The sequence below is a fragment of the Pediculus humanus genome, genomic scaffold (assembly GCF_000006295.1).
Source record: "Pediculus humanus corporis 1103172107627 genomic scaffold, whole genome shotgun sequence".
Classification (NCBI taxonomy): domain Eukaryota; kingdom Metazoa; phylum Arthropoda; class Insecta; order Psocodea; family Pediculidae; genus Pediculus; species Pediculus humanus.
Window position 1 is genome coordinate 186,897 of NW_002987240.1, and position 18,534 is coordinate 205,430.

At 27.8% G+C, this 18,534-nt stretch overlaps 5 protein-coding genes across 5 annotated transcripts; 1 reads left to right on the forward strand and 4 right to left on the reverse strand.

The window, feature by feature from the left end:
- Positions 1-1,802: 1,802 nt before the first annotated feature.
- On the reverse strand, positions 1,803-2,610 carry Phum_PHUM253930 (uncharacterized protein; the record flags this gene model as incomplete). Its single annotated transcript, XM_002426405.1, has 3 exons — positions 1,803-1,945; positions 2,408-2,490; positions 2,606-2,610. 3 exons carry the CDS (start codon positions 2,608-2,610, stop codon positions 1,803-1,805), a joined length of 231 nt encoding a protein of 76 aa, XP_002426450.1.
- A 3,787-nt stretch (positions 2,611-6,397) lies between these two features.
- Phum_PHUM253940 (uncharacterized protein) lies at positions 6,398-7,375 on the reverse strand (the record flags this gene model as incomplete). The annotated part of the gene is made up of 2 exons (XM_002426406.1): positions 6,398-6,650; positions 7,227-7,375. 2 exons carry the CDS (start codon positions 7,373-7,375, stop codon positions 6,398-6,400), a joined length of 402 nt encoding a protein of 133 aa, XP_002426451.1.
- Positions 7,376-8,089: 714 nt separating this feature from the next.
- On the forward strand, positions 8,090-11,436 carry Phum_PHUM253950 (light protein, putative; the record flags this gene model as incomplete). The annotated part of the gene is made up of 9 exons (XM_002426407.1): positions 8,090-8,102; positions 8,209-8,725; positions 8,816-9,023; positions 9,109-9,390; positions 9,465-9,774; positions 9,865-10,370; positions 10,509-10,841; positions 10,928-11,095; positions 11,179-11,436. 9 exons carry the CDS (start codon positions 8,090-8,092, stop codon positions 11,434-11,436), a joined length of 2,595 nt encoding a protein of 864 aa, XP_002426452.1.
- Positions 11,437-11,788: 352 nt separating this feature from the next.
- Positions 11,789-12,846, reverse strand: Phum_PHUM253960 (Variant-surface-glycoprotein phospholipase C, putative; the record flags this gene model as incomplete). The annotated part of the gene is made up of 4 exons (XM_002426408.1): positions 11,789-11,799; positions 11,927-12,202; positions 12,278-12,579; positions 12,659-12,846. The coding sequence occupies 4 exons, from the start codon at positions 12,844-12,846 to the stop codon at positions 11,789-11,791; spliced, it is 777 nt and encodes a 258-aa protein (XP_002426453.1).
- A 2,814-nt stretch (positions 12,847-15,660) lies between these two features.
- Positions 15,661-18,300, reverse strand: Phum_PHUM253970 (uncharacterized protein; the record flags this gene model as incomplete). Its single annotated transcript, XM_002426409.1, has 8 exons — positions 15,661-15,809; positions 15,944-16,117; positions 16,192-16,394; positions 16,473-16,637; positions 16,715-16,853; positions 17,014-17,520; positions 17,586-17,740; positions 18,203-18,300. 8 exons carry the CDS (start codon positions 18,298-18,300, stop codon positions 15,661-15,663), a joined length of 1,590 nt encoding a protein of 529 aa, XP_002426454.1.
- Between the last annotated feature and the right edge of the window lie 234 nt (positions 18,301-18,534).

The window sequence follows — 18,534 nt, forward strand, 5'->3', positions numbered from 1 at the left end:
GGGGGGTAAAAATTAAATTTTTCTTTTTATATTTATTTCTTTACTTTCTTTTACGGCTCCCGGAAAGAAAAAAAAAAATACAGAGTTTTGAAATGAATCAAAACACCACGTACACACATTTACGTGAGAAAAACTCGTGAATCGGAAAACCGGAAATCGAACCCGTCGTGGCTCCAACAAAAAAAAAAGGGAGGGGTTTTCCATGCAATCCAAAAAAACAATTCAGACGAATAAACATTCATTCGAAGGCGTGGGCGGCGACGACGACGACGAAAAAAAACGAAAAAATTTTAATCAACTCGAAAACAAATTCACTCGACTGACGTTTGGAAGCGGGGGGGGGGGCGAGGGAGAGCGTAAAGAATGAATGAAAATTAAAACTTTTTTTTTTTTTTTTGGGGGGGGGGAAGGGTTCAATCTCGAATTGTCTGTTTTGCGATAACTTTAACAACGATCGATAAGAAATCATCATTTTTTTTTTTAAATATTTTTTTAAACCTTTCCAATTCAAATGTCGTTTCGAAACTAAATTCCAAAAAAAATTTTTTTTTTTTTTTTCGTTTTTCAAACGATAAAATTCATTACTAAATTTTCAACTTCAACATCTTTTTTTTTTTTTTGTAAGGGATTATGAATAAAAAAACCAAAAAAAAAAACCGGAAAACAAATTAAGTTGCTGACTTATCAGAAAAAAAACAGAAAAAGGTTCCAGCTCGGAAAAGAATTAGTCAAACCATAGAAATTTTTTTTTTTTTGAGTTTTCCCCCTCCCTCCCTCTCCTTCTAAAACAGAGGGGGTTTAATAACTTTTGAAACAAAAACACTCGAAAGGGCAAAACTCGAAAACTCCCACACCCCCCCCAAAAAAAAAAAAAGAAAAACGTTTATCCGGAAAATTCTTTTATTAAAAATTGAGTTTTAAAAATGTCTTTTTTTTTTTTTACTTCGATATCGTCCAGAAATTATTTTTCCGGTACGGGTGAGAATAAGGGGTTGGGGATGGGGGGGGGAGAAAAAACCGAAATTCAACTTGTCAGCAAGAGAAAAAAAAAATTATGAAACGAATAAATTCGCGATTGTAAAAAGGAGGGGAAAAAACCCAAAATTCCCCTAATCGCTTCCGTGACGTTAAAATTAAAAAAAAAAAATCGATTACGTTCGATCTGAACGGCGAACAGCTTTTTTACGTTCCTTCCTTCCTTCCCTGTCTGCCATCCATTCAAAAAAAAAGAAAAAAAAAATGTCTCGAAACGACAAAATCGTTCGTTCGTAACATTATAATTGTTCGTTAAAACAGGCGTGGAAAAGTTTTAAAAAAAAATTTTCACGTTAATGCGGATCGATAAATGAAAAAAAAAAAAATTTCCGACGAATTTTCCAACAAATTTTTTTCATTCGCGAAAAAAAAAAACAAAAATTCAAACCACTATAAAATCCTACTCGATCGATTCAAACGCAATTTTTTAATTTATGATCGATTTGTGAGTTATTCGGCTCCTTTTAAAAACTTTTTTCCCTTGAGGGGGGGAAAATAAAGGAGGGGAGAGAGGAGGGGAGGAAAATAAAAAACAGCGGGAAACCAAAACGCAAGAGAAAAAAAGGTTTACGGAGGAGGAGAGAAAGGAGAGAAGAACAAAAAAAAAAAAAATCAACTTGTTGAAGTGAAAAGGAAATTAAAATATGAAATGAAAACCCCCTCCTCTCCTCCCACCCACCAAACAAAAAAAAAAGAAAGAAAAATGAAAAGAAAAGAAATATTAACAATGATGATGATGATGATGATAATAATAATAAAAACAACCGTTACGGTCGTAATTGACTTACATTTTCTTCGACTGTTTTTTTGATTTTGGCTCCAGCTTTCGAAACTGTTTCACCGGCTTTGTTCACAGCGGAAAATAAAAAGTTTCCTAATGTTTTAGCTCCTTTCACCGCTTTATTAGACACTAAAATTTAAAATGAAAATCTAGTTTTAGTCATTCCCTAAATTGATTACTATAAAAAGGTTTTTCCTCCTTTTAATTTTTTTTTGTACATTTACGTTTTATTCCCGTTTTACGGGACGGGGGCAAGGGCGGGAACGGATAAAAATTCAAAATTGCAATTTCTTAACTTTTAGAAATTTTGTTTTGATTTCATTTTCGAGAGAGAAAGAAAAAGAGAGAAAAAACTAAAATTGAAATCATTTACGCAATCACAATTTTTCTACGAAATAACATTATTAACAAATAATAATAATAATAATCATAACAATAATAATAATGATTATAATAAATGATAAACGCAGAGAGAGAAAATTCCTCTTTTTCATTATATACTAACACCTTAAAAAGAAAATATATATAAATGTATAAAAAGAAATAAAAAAAAGATGTATAATCGAAACTCTATTCGATTTTCCAACTTACCCCCACCGATTCCACCTTCTTTTTCCTCATCTCCTTGATCTTCTTCTTCGACTGCAGCATCACTATCAGCTCCACCAGTTGCGCTGTGCGAGAGAAAAATAAATAAAATAAAATAAATTTTATATTTATTTATATATATATATATTTAGCTAGTAAAGATTTCAAATTAGTTTTTTTTTTTTTACCCCCTCCCCCTACCTCATTCCACCAACGTTTTAGAAAGAGCTCGATAGATTTTTTCTTTAAAAAAAAAAAAATATAAAACCCATTAAACATTGATTTTACACAACGCGGGAAAAATTTTGCGTGCGATTATGTTGCGAAAAAAATATTTTTGTTCGAAATATTTGTGTGTTTCCGGTTATCTCGTAATTTCCTTTTTATATTTATATAAAAGGTCGTCGTAAAAACTATATATACATAAATTTTAAAATGTATTTCAAGCGAATGATGCAGAAAAAAAACTAAATTAACGTCGTTTTCGACGATAAAATTTACGACAGGAAAAAAAAAATCATCTTTTTTTACTTTTTTTTTCCTTATTTTTTTGAACGAAAAAAAAAAAAATCTGTTGCAAACAAACAAAGAAAAGAACAAACAAACAAAAAAAAAAAGAAAAGGTGAAGAATTATTATCTTAGTAAAGTTACGAAGAAAACAAACAAACAAACAAAATAAGAGTTCATTAAGGCAATGCTAAGTCCATGTGATGGGAAAATACTGACTCTTTTAAACCGCCCCTTCCAACTCCTCCCCCCCTGGCAAAAAAAAAAACAAAGGAAAAGTAATAAAAACATTGGTCAAGTTTTTTTTTTTTTTTTTTTTTCTTCTCCAGGATTAAACTCGAAAGAAAAAAAAATTCGATTTCCACGGACTGTCGCCATCATTTTTCCCAGCAGGAAAAAATTAAAAAAAAAAAAAAAAAAAAACAAAAGTCGAAAAGTATCGTAAATCAACGACCGAAGGGGCGAGGGGCGGAAAAAGAAAGGAGAAGGGTAAAACACTTTTTCTTTATTTTTTTTTATTTTTATTTTTTTGCAAAAGGAAAATTAATAAATGAGGGAAACCTTTAAAAGACTTTAATCTGAACATTCCGTCTTGATAAATAAGGTTTTTCCATTGTCCTCAGACTGACTAACCTTTTCCCGTTTTCGATACGGATGTTTTTTTAATTCATAAAACCGAAATGAAATTTTCTACATTTAAACCCTTCCCCACCCCCCGGCCATTGATTTTAAGGTTAAATTTTCTAAAGTCCGAATTTTATTTTTAAATTTTTCAAACAAAAAAAAAAAAAGAAAGAAAAGTAAGGAAAACTTTTCATATTTTTTTTCCCTTTCAATTATTTCCGTTTCCGATTAAAAAACAAAAAATCCGACAGAAATTTACAAATGAAATTAGTTTCTTTTTTCGTTTTTTTCCTCATCGTCATTAATTAAAGTGAAAATAAAAAAAAAAAAAAAAAAAAAAAAGACAACGCGTCGTAAATAATAATAATAATAATAATAATCGCGTATTGAATTTAATTAACTTGGAAAACTTATTAAAACTCATTACGAAAAAAAAGAAAAAAAAAATTGTAATTACGTCATTTCTTTTTTTTTTTTTTTTTTTATCGAACGGATTTAAACTGGAAAATTTTTGTTTTTTTTTTTTTTGTTTTTCCTTTTTTCTCCATTTTTCTCCTTTTTTTTTGGTAAAACATTTTTCCTCGATACTATAACAAATTTTTCATCGCGAAGAGAAAAAAAAAAGAAAAAGATCAGGTTAACGGATTAAAGCTAAATTAAAAAAATTCTAATAAAAAAGAAAATTTTTCTTTTTTTTTTGTTCTCGACTTGATTTTTTCCCTTTTAACCTTTTCTTTTTTAAATTTTTCCAAATAATAATAATAATAAACCTTCTAAAACAGTTTTTTAAATATTTTTTCCAACTTGTTTACACACGTACAATACCCTCTCCCCCTCAACAAAAAAAGAAAGAAAAGAAAAATTAACCTAAATGAAATCTAAAACATGAGAAACGCGACGACAACAAACAACAACAACAAACACAACAACAAACCTTTTTTGATTCGACAATAAAAAAAACAAAAGGTTCTCTTTCGCACCTTCGTACGAGTAAAAAAAAAAAATTAAAGGAAAATAAAATAATTCGCACCGATGATTACATTCAATTAAATAAATTAAACAATTTTTTTCCCCCCCCCCTCTTCGACACCTCGACACATTAAAGTATTATGGGAGGGAGGAGGGAGAAGGAAGCATTAAATAAATAAATTTACAGGTGACGACGCCACGGTAATAATTTTCTTTTTAAAAAAAAAAAAAAAGGAAAATTTTAAATGCTTTTCCGCAATATAAACGAAACATAAAAAACGACGAAAAATCCATAAAATATAAATAACGAACCAAATACGACAAACTTCTGGAATTTTCTTTTTTTTTTGGTATCCCTTGAAAAATTTATACGTATGTATTTAACTATCCCTCCTATGTATAATAAATTTATTTATTTAAAAATACGCAACGGCAGAAAAAAAAAAAGAAAGAGAAAAAGGAACGAACGAAAAAGGTTTTCTTTTCTCCTTTTTATTTTTTGTAACCCATTAGAAAAAAGGTTACTTTTAAATAAATAACAATCAAGAGTGTAATTTTTTTTTTTTTTTTTCTATTTTCATCTTTTTCCCTTTTCTCTCTCACTCTCACTCTCTCTCTCTCTCTCTCTCTTTCTCTCTGTTAATAAAAAATAAAACGATGAGATTCGTTTTAATTTAAGATATTTCAACGAAATTGTTTAATAATTTCAACTTGAGCTTGCCCCCCCCCCACACACACAGGTATTACGAGAAGCAGGTACGCCAACCAAGCACCCACACACCTATTAATTTCCTTTGTTAATTCTTTAATAATTAAATTATTGTTAAATTTTTTCTTAATAAATAATAATGATGATTTTTTCTCACCTGACAGCTAAATTTTTTACTAAATTGGAAAATGCAACAAAAGGCGCCGACACTTCTTTGAAAGCTTCATTTGTCATTTTAACAAAACTAAATAAAATGAATAAAAATAAAAATAAAAAATAAAATAAAATAAAATAATAATAATAATAATAAATCAAAAAAAAAAAAAACAAAAAAAATCGATTCAAATCAAGTATATAAATAAATAAATAAATAAAAGAAAAAGTTTATCTCAGCCACTTTGAATATAATATAAAATTATTATTATTATTATTATTATTATGATTATTATTATTATTATTATTATTATTATTATTATTATTATTATTTGCTTTATTATTGAATTCCTTTGTGTTTTTTGATAACGTTACGGTACAAATATTTTACATCATGAGATTTTTTTTTTGTTAAATAACATTTTATTAATAGTCCGAATCGATTTAATAATTAATTTTTATTAATTACCTGTAAAATAAATAATTTTTCTACCCTGTGGAAAGAAAAGAGATAGACGACGACGATGAGAGAAAAGGGTAGTTTTAACAAATAATAATAATAATAATAATAATATTTTTTTCTCCCCTAATTACAAAAAACATGGAGTAATTTATCTTATACATTATATAAAATTTATACTCATTGTTTTATGACAAGAATAATTTACAATTTAATATTTATAAATTTATATTTGCATATCCGCCATACCTGATTTTGTTTTTCTATAATAAGTATTGTGTACCTTTTTGTTTATTTTTTGTAAATACCTGAATTGTTTTTTTTTGAAAATGATAGTTAAGTTGATATTTTTTTTATAATTCTTAAATTTCAAAAGCAACTTATTTATTTTTTTTTTTAATTTAATAATATTGATTGCATGTTTGAATAAAATTTACATTGAGGCATTTAATTATTATTATTATTATTCAATTTTAGGGCTGAGATATCATAAAATAAAAATAAAAATAAAAATAATAGAAACTTTATAGGTAATATCAGGTGTTAACATTTTAAATTTAAAAGTGATGATTACCTGGAATTGTCATCTTCATCTTTTTGTTGCTCAGGAGATCCTTTAACAGATTCTCCAGATGTTGGAGAATCAGCTTTACCATCTCCACTACCACCTTCAACATTTTGTGTTTCAGATGATGAAGTAGTGTTGCTTCCTTTGGTAAACAAATTAGGTACACTCGGTACTTGAACACTACCAATCCAACTTGTCATCTGACCTTTAACACTCGATAATACTTCAAATTTGCTTCCTTTACTCGCAGTAGGACTGTGTAAATAATACATGAAATAATTCAAAAATATAATTAAATTTTAATTTTAAGGTTCTATTGAAATGTTAAACAGTACATTATTTTAAATACAAAGAAACAAATGCAAATCAATACTTGGCATTTTAAAATAGTAGGGGGGGGGGATAAAAAATTTTTCATTGAAATCTGTGAAAATGTAAAACAATACAATTCGAAATCAGTTAATACAATTTTAAGAGGAAAAATTTTTTGATTATATTATATAATCAAATAAATCTTATACAAACATATTGTATTATTTAGTGAATTCTTTTTAATCAATTTAGCATTCAAATGGAAAAAAAATGAAATGTTTCTAATATTTATTGTAAGCTTTTATCAAAAAAATTTGATTTTACTTATTATTGGATATGGTAGAGCTTCAAAAAAAAGCAAAAAGTTTAGTGATTTTCAAAGCTTTTTAAAAAGCTTGAGTCAATTTTTTCAAACCTCAACAAAGGAAAAGTATAAATACAAGCATATATATATAAATAGATATTGGAGAGCAATAAAGCAGTAAATTTTTTATTGCCTTTTTGTCTAAAAGATTTTACCTCGTGCCTTCTGCAGGGGCATCCTGGTTTTCAACATTTGGGGAACTAGCTTTTTCCTCTGTAGACGATTTGGATGGATCGACATCCCCCTTTTTGACGCCGATCCAGCTGCTAACTTGACTCATTTGATTTGTTATCCCCGAAAACATTGTTATAGAGTATTTTATTACCAATTAAAAACTTATAAGATTATTGAAAAATCAATCATAAATTCTACACAGCACGAATGCGCACATTATTCACGTCCGTTCTCAGGAAAGCAAATCTCTAAACTGAACAGCTGACTTGAGAATGTGACGTCATTTAGCTGAGCCTTTTGAAAAATCCCAAAAACTTAATTATTGATTAAAGGTACGTTTCTGAAAAAAAAAAAAAGAAAAATAACTTCGAAAAACCAGAATAACATTGTTTACATGTAAAAAAAATTACAATTAGAATGTCTTAAATAATTCACCATTAAAATTGTTTTCAATAGTTTGCTTATCAACTTTGTTATTGTATTATTAACTTATTTAAATTGCTTGCCATACACTGATAAAGTACAATTTTTTTTTTCAATTGAAAAACTTTAAAATAATTTTTTTTATTTATTCCGTGATAAATTTATTTTTAAAAAATTTTCCTTTTCGTTTCTTAATTTTTTCAAATAGAAATAAACTAGGATTTAATGTAAAAAAATAAAATTTTTATACGAATTACTTTTATGTGGAAACCAAGTTAAATTAATGATGGCAGCGATGATTTCAAAATGAAGTATTGTTATTATTATTATTATTATTTTTATTATTATTACTACTATCACTCGTAAATATTCCATATCAAAGACACATTAACCAAAATTAAACCGTTATTTAAAAAAAATCATGGATAGTAAAGGTATGTTTATTTATCTTTTCTTTTCTTTTTTTTTTTTTTATTACATATAAAAATTTTTTTCTTTCTCTTTTTTAAAAAAATATTGTATAAATATTTACAATTACAGAAATAAGCTCCAATTCCAATCACAGCATTCAAACCAATAAAGAAAAGGATGAAGATGAAGAAGAAGAAGAAGAGGAGGAGGAAGAAGAAGAATTACCTAAACTTAAATATGCTAGGTTAAAAAATAATTTGACAGGAGTTTTAGGAAAATGTTCAGCCACTTGTCTTGCTGTTCATCCAAAATTAATTTGTATGGGAACAACTTGGGGATCAATACATTTATTTGATCATCAAGGAAACATAGTTAAAAATTCAGAGGAATTAAAAGGACATTCAGTTTCGATAAATAAAATAAGTATGGATGAAAGAGGGGATTTTGTTGCCAGTTGTTCTGATGATGGTTATGTTCATGTTTGTGGCCTTTACACTTCAGAGAATGATTACGATTTAAATATTGGACGTTTAGTTAAATCTATTGCTATTGATCCTTTATATTATAAATTGAATTCTCATAGGAGATTTATAACTGGAGATGAAAGACTGGTTCTTCATGAAAAAGCACTATTATATGGTTTCAAGTATGTGGAATTAATGCAAACAATTTTTTAAAATTTAAATTTTAAGTAAGTAGTTTTTTTTTTTTTTTTTATATATATATATATGTATAGATCAACAATGATTAGTGAGGCTGAAGGATTTGTGCAAAATATTGTTTGGAGTAAGCAATTTGTTGCTTGGACTTCTGATATTGGTGTAAGAGTGTATGATGTAGATAATAAATGCTCTCTTGGTCTCATTAAGTGGCCTGAAAATCGATGTGTTACATCTTCTGACTTCAGGTGCAATATGGTTTGGTTCGATGACCTAACACTTTTGGTAAATTTGATAATTTATTGGTATTTTCTTATTAAAAAAACTTAAGAATAATTAAAAAAAAAAAAAAATCAATTTTTTGTTACAGATTGGTTGGGTTGATGTTGTCAGAGTTTGCAGCATCAGACGCAGAAATAGTAGTGAAAAAAATTTTGTTCTCCCTCAAAAACTACCACCTTACAGAATAGATATTATTTACTCTTTTACTACTGATTTTTATATATCTGGTATTGCACCACTTATAGAATCTACTAATAAAACCGATTTACACATTGTATTATTAGGAGTTGCAAAAACATTAGATGATGATGGGACTGTTAAACGACCAACACTTCAAATTGTTCAGCCGATTGGAAATGATTACATTGAAGTACACTAAACATACATTTACATATAAACTCTATTAAAAAAAAACAGAACTTTTTAACCTTGAAATGGTTTTAGGTAGCAGGACCAGATGAACTTATTTTTAAGGAATATAGAACTTACAATTGTAATGACTACCATTTGGAGTCAGTTAGAAAAGAAAACCGGTACTTTATTGTTTCTCCTCGTGATATTGTTGTTGCTTGTCCATATGATGCAAATGATAAAGTTGCATGGCTTATAAAACATCAGAAATTTGATGATGCACTTGAAGCTGTTAAAGATTCGAATAAATTTACAATTTTAGAAGTAGGAAAATCATATATAGATTATTTATTATTGCAAAAAGAATATCGTAAAGCAGGTGAACTGTGTCAAAAAATATTAGGTAACTTTAATTTTTTTTTTTCATTTTTAAAATTACCCAATGATTTTGTTTTTGGACATGAATAACACAAAGTTTTAAAATTTTAATTAGGTAAAGAAAAAAAATTATGGGAAGAAAGTTTTTATAAATTTGCTCGAGTTCAACAGCTTAAAGCCATTAGTTCTTACTTACCAATCGGAGATTACAAATTGAGTCAACAAGTTTACGAAATGGTCCTTTTTGAATTTCTCAACACAGATCCTCCTGGATTTTTAAAATTGATTAAAGAATGGCCTTCCAACTTATACCATGTTCCTGCCATAATAACAGCTGTGGTCAATCAAATCGTAGCCATGTCGATGAACGATACCAAAAATATGATATTGTTGGAAGCTTTGGCTATATTATACACTCATGAAAAAAAATATGATTTAGCTTTGAAAACATATTTAAAAGTCAGAGATAAAAACATTTTTTCTTTGATCAAAAAGCATAAATTATATTCGTCCATTCACGGTATGGTTGAGCATTTAATGAATTTGGATCCGGATCAAGCAGTTATTTTGTTTTTAAATAATTATTCAATACCGGTCGATGTGATAGTGGAAAAATTACAGGTACTCATAGCAATAGGAAAAATTACCACGTTGTTGTTTACAATCGCCATTAGGATCATCAATTTTTGATTGATGAGATTTTAATCTTGTAATCTGATGACATCGTTTTATTAGTTTTTATTTATTATATGTTTTTAGAATAATCGATATTTCCTTCACAAATATTTAGACGCATTAGACAAACAAGATAAAGATGGTGAAATCAGTAGGAAATATCACGGTCAACTAATCGAATTACACGCTGATTTCGCCCGTGAAAAATTACTTCCGTTTTTAAGGAGAAGCGATCATTATCCCATACAGGAAGCATTGAACATATGTCAGGAAAGGAAATTTTTCCCAGAAATGGTTCATTTGTTGGCAAGAATGGGTAATTCAAAAGAAGCATTAATTTTAATGACGGAAGAACTTAAAAACATTGAACAAGCGACAAATTTTTGTAAAGAACAAGATGATGCGGAATTATGGGAGGTAGAGTGTCAAAAAAACAAAAACAACATGACGAAAATTATCTCAAACAATCATTCATTCATCTCATTCTTCTTTTTTTCTTACAGAATTTAATACAGAGCTCGCTCAACAAACCGGATTTCATAACATATCTTTTACAAAATATAGGTACAGCAATTGATCCAAGACTTCTCGTCAGGAGAATAGCACCGGGACTACCCATTCCAGGTTTGAAAAATTCATTAGGGAAAATGATGAAGGACTATCGTTTACAAGTAAACAACGTTATTAAAATTTAAATCGTACTAAGAAAAATTTTAGTTTTTGATTTAAATTAATGACGGTATTTATGACGTAGGTTTCCGTTCAAGAAGGCTGTAAAAAAATTTTGGTAAAGGATTATTTTAATTTGCAAGCAAGGTTAATAAATACACACAGGAGGGGAATAAGAGTCGACGACGAACAAATATGTGGGGCTTGCAACGAAAGAACATTACATCGGGGAGATTCAACGAGTAATTTAATTATTTTTTATTGTAAACACATATTTCACGAAGATTGCCTTAATCTCACACATCATTGTTTAATTTGTGACTCTCAAGTAATAAAAATTTAAACAACGTTCGTATATATTATTTACACTTATTATTACTTTTTTTTTTATTATTAATTTTTCTACTACGAATAATTAATACTAAGGGGCTGTGAATGAGAAAAAAGTAAAAAAGAAGAAGAAGAAGAAGAATATTTTTGTTAATTAAAATGAGTATTAATAATTTGAAAGAAAGAAAAAATAATTTTTAATTTTACGAAAGTTAAAAAAAAAATTTTATTATTTAAAACTTAACTGTTTATCTAAACATTAAAAAAAATTTAATTAATTAAAAAACCGTTAAAAAAAAAAAAGTTATTATTATTCTTTTTTTTATATATAAAATTAGATAGAAAGAAAAGAAGTTAAAGATAAATTACCACACACCTTATTAATTTCGGTTATTAAAAACGGTTAATAATAATAATAATAAGAAAAATTACTTATGTAAATTATTTGTTTTCGTTGGCTCTCCTTAAATTTTCTTCAATGGCAATATTTATCAAATTAGTACCAAGGAAAAAATCCGGTGCAACGATATTAGCTCTACTCGTCCAATTTTTTTTTTCAATAAACCAAGTACTTAATAATCCGTTAACGCTATTCGCCATTGATCTCAGAGATCCACTTCCTAAAAAATCTAATGGAGTCGGTGTTAATTCAGCCATGGCTGCCCATAATTTTCTCGGTGCTACATCTCTAAATGTATTATCTAAAAATTTTTCCAATGTTGACGGCGTTCTTTTGTTACCCCATCTTTGAGAAACGCTACTCCACAACCAAGGAGTCTCTACAAAACAAAAAACAATTTTAAAAAAAGTTTTTTATCGATTAAAGCACAAATTTTAAAAGTTAATCAGAATACCCCAAACAAAATTATCTTCGCTGTAACTGACAATGAGTCTTTTATCACTTTTCCAAATATTTTCCAATTTAAGTTTTGTTTGACTCGGAGGTCGTGGTACGGTTAAATTTTTTAATACTTTTTCGATTGAATTTATTAATTCCATGTGAATTAATCTAGAATTTTTATTTTTAAAACCAGCCGGAAATCTATGAAAATCTAATATTATTATTTCATCCGGTGAACGTTTTATAAATTGGACGACATTTTTTAAAACGGGTAAAAGCGGTTGAATTCTTAACATGTCGTGATTTATCCAAAACCTTAAAAAAAAAATGGAGGATTTTTTAATGTACCTTTCAAACAGAGATTCCTTAAAGTTAAGAAGAAGAAGAAGAAAACCTCATATCCGGATCCTTTTCCTGTGGATAATAACCAATTCTAAAATCTAAAAATCTTATACCATAAACGAGTTGATTCCATATGCTTTCATCTTGAGTGAGTATTAAATTATCCAAATGACTGAGATTAAATTTTGATTTTGTTTTTTTAACAACAGTACCCGAATTATGAGTACCCGGTATAAACATTAACGGTAGCGAAAGGTATTTTAACTTTTCCCTATTTAAAAAAAAAAAATAAATAAATTTTTATTATTTAAAAAAAAAAAAAAAATACGTAACTTACTTGTTATCACCCATCCAAGTCGGATTTATTTTAAAACATTTTATTATTTTATTTTTTTTTTCTTTATAATTAATCACCAACCAATATAAACAATAATTATTATTGTTTTTATTATCATCATCATCATCGCCATCATCATTCTTCGACCAACCTCCGGGAAAAGGTTCTGGATTATACGTGATATTCGTATCGAAATAACCTTTTAAAAAATTATCCGTGAAAAATATATTCAAAGGTTGAGCATCTGGAAAAAAAAAAAAAAAAATTTTTTTTCGTCACGCTCTGTCGCGCGCGTTATCGATAAAACCGGAAATGAATTCACACTCACCTGGAATTTCAATTGGATCCTTATCGTAAATCCATATGCTATTTATATATTCATCGCAATTCCAATTTAATTCTAATTTATTACCGGGTAACGACGACACCGTCAAATATCCGCAACACGATATTTTACTTACGAAATTTAATAATAATAATAATAATAATCCGATAAATTTCGATGATGATGATAATAATAATGATAAATTATTACGCATTTTAATTATAATTTTTTTTTTAACATGTCCTCCCGACGCAATACACAAAATTTCACCTGACGAAATAACAAAAGTTTAACGTGATAATCATTTACACTGAATTTAAACCGGGAGACCAAATATGTGGGGAGATGATAAACGTAATTGACATTATTATTATTATTATTATTTCTAGAGAGTTCGTAATGTCGAAGGAAATGTTTATTATTTATTATCCTTATTATTTCGTGTGCGTGAAGATCGTTCAAAAAGTTTGTTGTTTGTTGCTTATTCTCGATCGATATTATATTTATTTGAATTTATAAAGATTTCACGACCTTACGACCTCAACCTTACGACCTTTACAACTACAACCTTAAAACGTTTTTCTAAGATTTGATACAAACCACCAATCCGGAAAATTTTGCAACTCTCCTATCACTTCCGAGGTTTTTCTTATTGGTGTTAGAAGCGTTTTTCCTTTTCAGGTACTGACCGTCCAACCAATTTTTTCTGTACTTTGTCCAAGAGTTTCGTCTGCTATTGAACCTTTCCATTTAATAAATATTAAAAAATTAATTAAGTAAATAAATCCGCGGGTACGTATGATGAGTTCATCATCGACAAAAAAAAAATTTATCATTCGTACGGTTTATTTATTTTTTTATTTTAAAAACTTTTTGGCGCCAAAAAACTTTTAAAAAGAAAATTTTTGAAAAACTTTTTAAACATAAAATCAACTTTAATTTATTTTTAATTAAGAAATCAATAATATTTACGACGCCAATTATTTTATTATTATTTAATTAAAAAATTATTTAAACAATTAAAAAAAAATTTTTTTAATTAAATTTAAAACGAACGAATAACGATCGGAGGGGAGGGGTTGGGGGAGGGGAAATTTCTTGATTTGTTTTTAAAAGAGGAAACGACACCTGGATAATTTTTTTTTTTTTTTACATTACTTACCTGTTGAACTTTTGTAAAGTATTACCGATGAATCACCCCGTCGTAATTTTTCGTTTAATAATAATAATAATAATACGAATATAAATAATAATAATAATTTCAATTAACGTAATTAAAAAAGGGTTAAAATTAAAATAATTTTGTAAATCAAAAATAAAAAATTTTTTTTTTTTAAATTTAAATTTAATATCCATCATTTAATATTAAAATGAACAAAAGAGGTAGTTTAAAAATTTTATTAATTACTACAAACAATTAATTAATTTGGCTTTAAATTGTTTTTAATTTAAATTTAAATTTAAATTTAGTACACTAAATACTAAAAAAAAAAAAACCGACTTAAAAACTAAAAACAATGCAACATCTATAAGAATTTACCCTCTCTACCTAATACACATTTAACCACGTTTTATCATTACAACTATTATTATTATTATTATTATTTAATGAAAACGCATAATGTAAATGATATTGATGATGATGATGATGATGATGATGAAATTAACGAACGATTAATTAATAATAATAATAATAATTTACGAAATGTTTTTTTTTTATATTTTCTTAAAGCTGTTGCAATTGTACTTTTTTTCTTTCCTTATTTCCTTTGTTTCCGTAAATAAATATTATTTGATGAAAAAAAAAAAATTACCTTGATAATAATAATCAATTTGATAAGATGATAAGAATCCAAATCACTGGATAAACCACTGGGGGGGGGGGAGATTTTATTAATAATTAATAAAAAAATCCAATGTGTTTTCTTCTTCTTCTTTCCTTTACAACCTTAATAAAATAATTTATAAATATTTACACTGAGCTTTTTATCATCATTATTAATATTATCATTATTATCGTTTCCTTTTTTTAACTACTAACATCATCTACAACGATATACATATACATACATACATATTTATTTAAATTATTATTATTATTTACATACTCTACAGAAAAATTTTCTTTTTTAAAAAGAAAATCCTAAAAAAAAAAAAAACTATCATCAATATTATGATTATTATTATTATTATTATATAAATCATAAAATCTATTAATAATAATAATAATAATAATAAGATAAGAGAATAAATAATTATTTGTTTTTTTTTTTGTCAATTATATATAGGAACATTTAAAACATTTATTTTATTTTATGTGTTTACTTAGGGATAATTATTTGTTTGTTATGTTTGTTTGTTTGTTTGTTTGTTTTCTAAAACGAGTAACTAACTACCTATTAGACTGTTGAGTCAATAAATTTAACAATTCCGTGTGACTCATATTATTTAAAGTGTGAATATCTATGCCTAAAGCATTTGCCACACTTGCCATATCCATACCGAATGATTTTAATAAATCTATAAAATCCATTTCCTCACCTGTAATAAAAAAAAAATTGAAAAAAGTTTTAAGCGTGGCGGAAACGGAAATGGTGTCGAGGATGAGTACGAGAAAGTTTGCTGATAAGAATGATAAGATTATTAAATAATTTCGCGTTTTTTTTTTTTTTTACCTGTGAAAGGATTATGAAGTTTCGGACATGAATAATTACATTGGGGCCACGTGCATCTTTCAATTAAATGTTGTTGACATTTTTTTTGATTATTTCCGGATGTACCGGAAGTATTTATGCTCACCGTACCAATTATGGGGGATGATCTCATTGGACGATTTTTATTTTTTCTTCCTGAAAAAGAAAATTATTAAAAAATATTAATAATTTTTAAAAAATTTTCTTTTTTCTTTGGTCATTATATTTACCCAATCTTTTTTTCCTTCTTCCTCTGTTTTGTTTATCCGTTCTTTGTTTATTTTTATGTTTTTTTCTTCTTCTTTTTCTTTCGTCGTGTGACGTATTATTTGTTTCTTCTTCCACCGTTCTGTATATGTTTAACTGTATCGATTTCCTTTGGGTTTTTAATAAATTATCGAGAGGTGCATCGGCCAACATTGACGTTCCAGTGCTGAAATTTTATAAATTTTTATGAGTATAAAAATTCCAGGGGATTTTCTATAAGAAAATAATTTAGAAAAATATTTACTTTTCGTTTGTGATTGTGTAATGATTTTGCATTGGTCTTGTTTGTTGTAAATTAAGTTCCCAACATTTGATTGCTTGTGGAAAGCTTATTTCATCGATTTTAATCATTTCCCAATCTTTGTTTGTTAATACGGAATGAGAAATACAAGATGGAGCAAAAACAGCTCTAAAGAGAAAAAAACAAAATTTATTTCCAGGTGTTAACGAAAAAAAAAAAAAGAGAAAAAAGGAAAAAAAACTCACGAAACATTTTGAAAAGTATGTCGTAAACTATCTCCCATTTTATGTATGTAGTCCCATTGATGTTTTGTTACCGGTGCACCAACTTTATCAGCTGCCATTTGAGCCTCATCAAAAAGCCATTGAAACACAAACAAAGGAGCTTTAAATGAAAAAAAAAAAAAAAAAAAAAATTTTTTTTGATTTTATCGATGGATCGATCTATCGATCAGAATTATGTCTTCGGTTTTTTTAAAAAAGATTTTAATTAGCATGTCGGTATCACAAAGGCTTTTGTAACAGAGATAATAATAATAATTTACCTGTTAGAAAAGGATAAATCCTATAACCGAAATAACACCTCCACGGCTCGTTAGGATATTGAGCGGCACACAATGTCGGAACTTTTCCCTGCCAAAGAGCTATACCTCTTCTAACAGCATCAACCGGCGTGACAGTTTGTTGATTTTTTAAATAGGGTTCTCGATCTAAAAACCATCCGCTATCGGAAATACCTTTGACCGCTATGTGGTGCAGACGAAGTTCGTCGTGAAGAAGAGATTTAACGGAATTGAGATTTAATAAAACTCCAATTCCTCCCGCGCTACTTCCAGTTAGAATCAATGAGGTAGCATTTTCGAGACCGAGAGGTAATAGGTCAAGTATGACCTGTCGCACGACTAATGCTCCCATAAAACTAAATCGTGAACCCCCGAACGCCCGCGCTCGGGTTCCACTCCAACAATCACTGGTGCAATAAGGAACGAATACGTGATTTGCGTTCCACCAAAATGGATTTTCTTCCGAATTTCCCGAAAGTATGCCACCCACTGAAACAAACTCCCTTGATTACACCCAATCGGCTAATAAATAAACGTAAAAAAAAAAAACTAACCCATTTTCATCGGAGGCCATAATTTCGATGACATAAAAGTTCTCATATCCATCCAACGTGTGTGACAGCTTTTATGATCGTAACAATACCAACCCCCTTCTAAAAATACAATCCATTTTTTACTCATCCCTTGCTGAGAATGTCTTATGTAAAATCTGCAAAAAAAATAAATAAATAAATAAAAGGAATCATCGGTTAATAAAATTTTATGTCTTTCAAACGTTTTTACAACTTTCGAGTCCAGTCAGTGACTTTTTCCAGTGACCTTTTATTTACAAAAAAAAAAAAAAAAAAAATGATCTATTTAATTTCTCGTTTCCTTTTTTTTGTGATGAAACATTACATTCATGTTTATCATATGGCGAAAATAATTTTTTTTAATTTTCAAATTTATTATTCAATGATTTAGCATAAATTTTCTTTTTTTTTTCAATTTAAAAGCTTAAGAGAAGAAAAAAAAAATTTTTGAATATTTTTTACAAATCATTCAAATAACGAGTTTTTATCATTATCATTATTATTATTTCTTCTTCACCTTTCGGTTTGTTTTTAACCGGCAAAAAAAAATTTTTTTTAATGAAAAACTTTGTCGGCGGTGTAATTACACGACCACTCACCCGGATGGTGAACCATCATTGCAAGTGATGCTTCTATCAGCGAGATATGTTTTTGTCATACCCTGTGGTTCATCAAGATTAAATTTTTCTAATTGCATTTTAGCAATTGTATTCGGTGGTAAATCAGGCGGCGGTACCTGATTCGTTGCCGATGGTTCAATTGGTTCTATCTGAGCTTGCGATCTAACCACAGACGATATTGCCCCGAGAATCACTTGCACCTGTAACAATGATGATGATAATTATAATAAATTTCTTTTTTTTTTTTTTGTCTCTCCCTCTTCTTTTTCTTTCTTTTTTACTTATCGAAACAATTCTTGAAGAGAAAAAAA